The sequence below is a fragment of the Schistocerca gregaria genome, chromosome 5 (genome assembly GCF_023897955.1).
Source record: "Schistocerca gregaria isolate iqSchGreg1 chromosome 5, iqSchGreg1.2, whole genome shotgun sequence".
In the NCBI taxonomy this organism is placed as follows: domain Eukaryota; kingdom Metazoa; phylum Arthropoda; class Insecta; order Orthoptera; family Acrididae; genus Schistocerca; species Schistocerca gregaria.
In genome coordinates this window covers 631,765,360-631,767,518 of record NC_064924.1, presented here as the reverse complement: position 1 = coordinate 631,767,518, position 2,159 = coordinate 631,765,360, and the positions used below count along the sequence as shown (strand labels likewise).

The following is a 2,159-nucleotide window of genomic DNA, read 5'->3' as shown; positions in this document are numbered from 1 at the left end:
TAGGTTTTGCTTCTTGTGTAAGATTATGTGGTTTATAAAGGTTATGTAGATGATCCACGTTCAACCAACTAGCGTTTAACATAAACCAGTTCAATAGGGAATTAAAAATATGCACCTCATTAGCCATTCTTTCTATAAATTATCTGAAAATTCAAGGGCCAAAAACTGTAAGTAATAGTATTCATTGCAAAGCTGCATGAGAAGTAGTAATGTTCTGTAAATAGGACAGTGTTTAGGCATAGGTAACGTTTCTTTGAAAATTGCCACATTCCTCAAGTAAATATTAACTACTAACACACTGCCATTGTATTTTTGTATAGAATTCTTTCATAATTAAGTATGTAATTTTGCATTATAAAAATATTCACATAGGGTGATTCTGTATTTAAAAAGACAGGTATGGGAAAATGGGAAGTCCCTCGGTAGTGGCACGAAGACACCTAAAGGCAAAGGTGCAGGTGAACTGTGACAGTATATCGGCACAGTCAAACAGGACCTACCTAGCAGTTCACACAGCTGGCAAGAGGCCAGCTTGGTGCAACAAACTGATAAGCCCTTGAACAATAATACTGTAAACTGGGTAAGTTAGTCTCTTCAACATTGCTTTATCAGCACAGGTGCTTGTGAGAGCCTGTCAGCTTGTCTGCAGATAGTGTACACAACATGCCAGATGGCCCTGTTGGGTGCAGTGTGCCCCTGTTGGGTGCAGTGTGCCCCTGTTGGGTGCAGTGTGCCCCTGTTGGGTGCAGTGTGCCCCTGTTGGGTGCAGTGTGCCCCTGTTGGGTGCAGTGTGCCCCTGTTGGGTGCAGTGTGCCCCTGTTGGGTGCAGTGTGCCCCTGTTGGGTGCAGTGTGCCCCTGTTGGGTGCAGTGTGCCCCTGTTGGGTGCAGTGTGCCCCTGTTGGGTGCAGTGTGCCCCTGTTGGGTGCAGTGTGCCCCTGTTGGGTGCAGTGTGCCCCTGTTGGGTGCAGTGTGCCCCTGTTGGGTGCAGTGTGCCCCTGTTGGGTGCAGTGTGCCCCTGTTGGGTGCAGTGTGCCCCTGTTGGGTGCAGTGTGCCCCTGTTGGGTGCAGTGTGCCCCTGTTGGGTGCAGTGTGCCCCTGTTGGGTGCAGTGTCACCAAAGCTTGGTCAATGGAGTAATCATGTATGCTGCAGCCCAACTTTTGTGGTGCCCGTCTCGCTGTTCCTGAGCTAGAATAGTTGCCACAAAAAGTACACACAACAGCTTCGTAGCATGTTGTAAGAGGTTACACTGCAGTGAACTGAAGTCCGGTCAGAAAAATTGTCATCCGTTAGCCATACACAAGAAAAAGCTGTATGGATTACATATGAATGAATAAACTCACTGTTTGGGCACAGTACCATTTTGGTTTTTTAAATCCATAGGTGAAAATTTGTGTTAATCGAATGTACTGATTTACTTCAAGTATGTTACAAATATCTAATAAATCGTGTCTGTTTAATTAAATGTGGAATCGGGCACTTTTAGTTTGCACTCAGTGGTGCTGTTAGTGATGAAAACATACTTCAGAGGGTGCCACAACAGCATACATCTGTAATCCATCCCCCCTCCCCCACCCCCCTACACTGGTCCCTGTACATATGTCAATTGGTTCACCCCTCTGGTATAGGTGGATGGGAGCAATTTACTCTCTATCTTTTCAGTTCATTGTGAAGATGGCTGAACAGTTCACAGCCAAAATACTAGTTAGAAATCAGTTTGATTATGGCTGAATTACTACTGTTTTCTGGATAAAGCAATACACTGGAAACTTGAAGATTAACATTGTTGCAAAATACCATGTGACAAAAGTAAACAAATTCAGTGAAAACACCAACATTTGCATAGATGTGTGAATAGCAGTAAACCCCAGATACCTGAAATTCCTTGGAATAATAAATGAAAATGTAAACTGGGATAAATGCATGACTAGAAGCGTGGAAAATCAGCTCAAACCTCTATGTGCTGCACAAACTCAGTTACCAAATCCAAATATTATGAAAATCGTGTATTGAGTACTAGGCCATTTGGCATTAAGTTTGGCATAGTTTTATGGGAAGCACATCCAAAACGAACATTAATAGACTATTCAAACTAAAGAGCAATAAGAATGATAGCCAACCTTAAACAGAATCATGTAGGCCAGCATTTTAAGATCCTA

At 43.4% G+C, this 2,159-nt stretch overlaps 1 protein-coding gene across 1 annotated transcript; it reads left to right on the top strand.

Moving 5' to 3' along the window:
- The first annotated feature begins 670 nt into the window (after nucleotides 1-670).
- LOC126273426 (keratin-associated protein 16-1-like) lies at nucleotides 671-1,192 on the top strand. Its single transcript, XM_049976977.1, has one exon. The coding sequence runs from the start codon at nucleotides 671-673 to the stop codon at nucleotides 1,190-1,192; it is 522 nt and encodes a 173-aa protein (XP_049832934.1).
- Nucleotides 1,193-2,159: the final 967 nt, after the last annotated feature.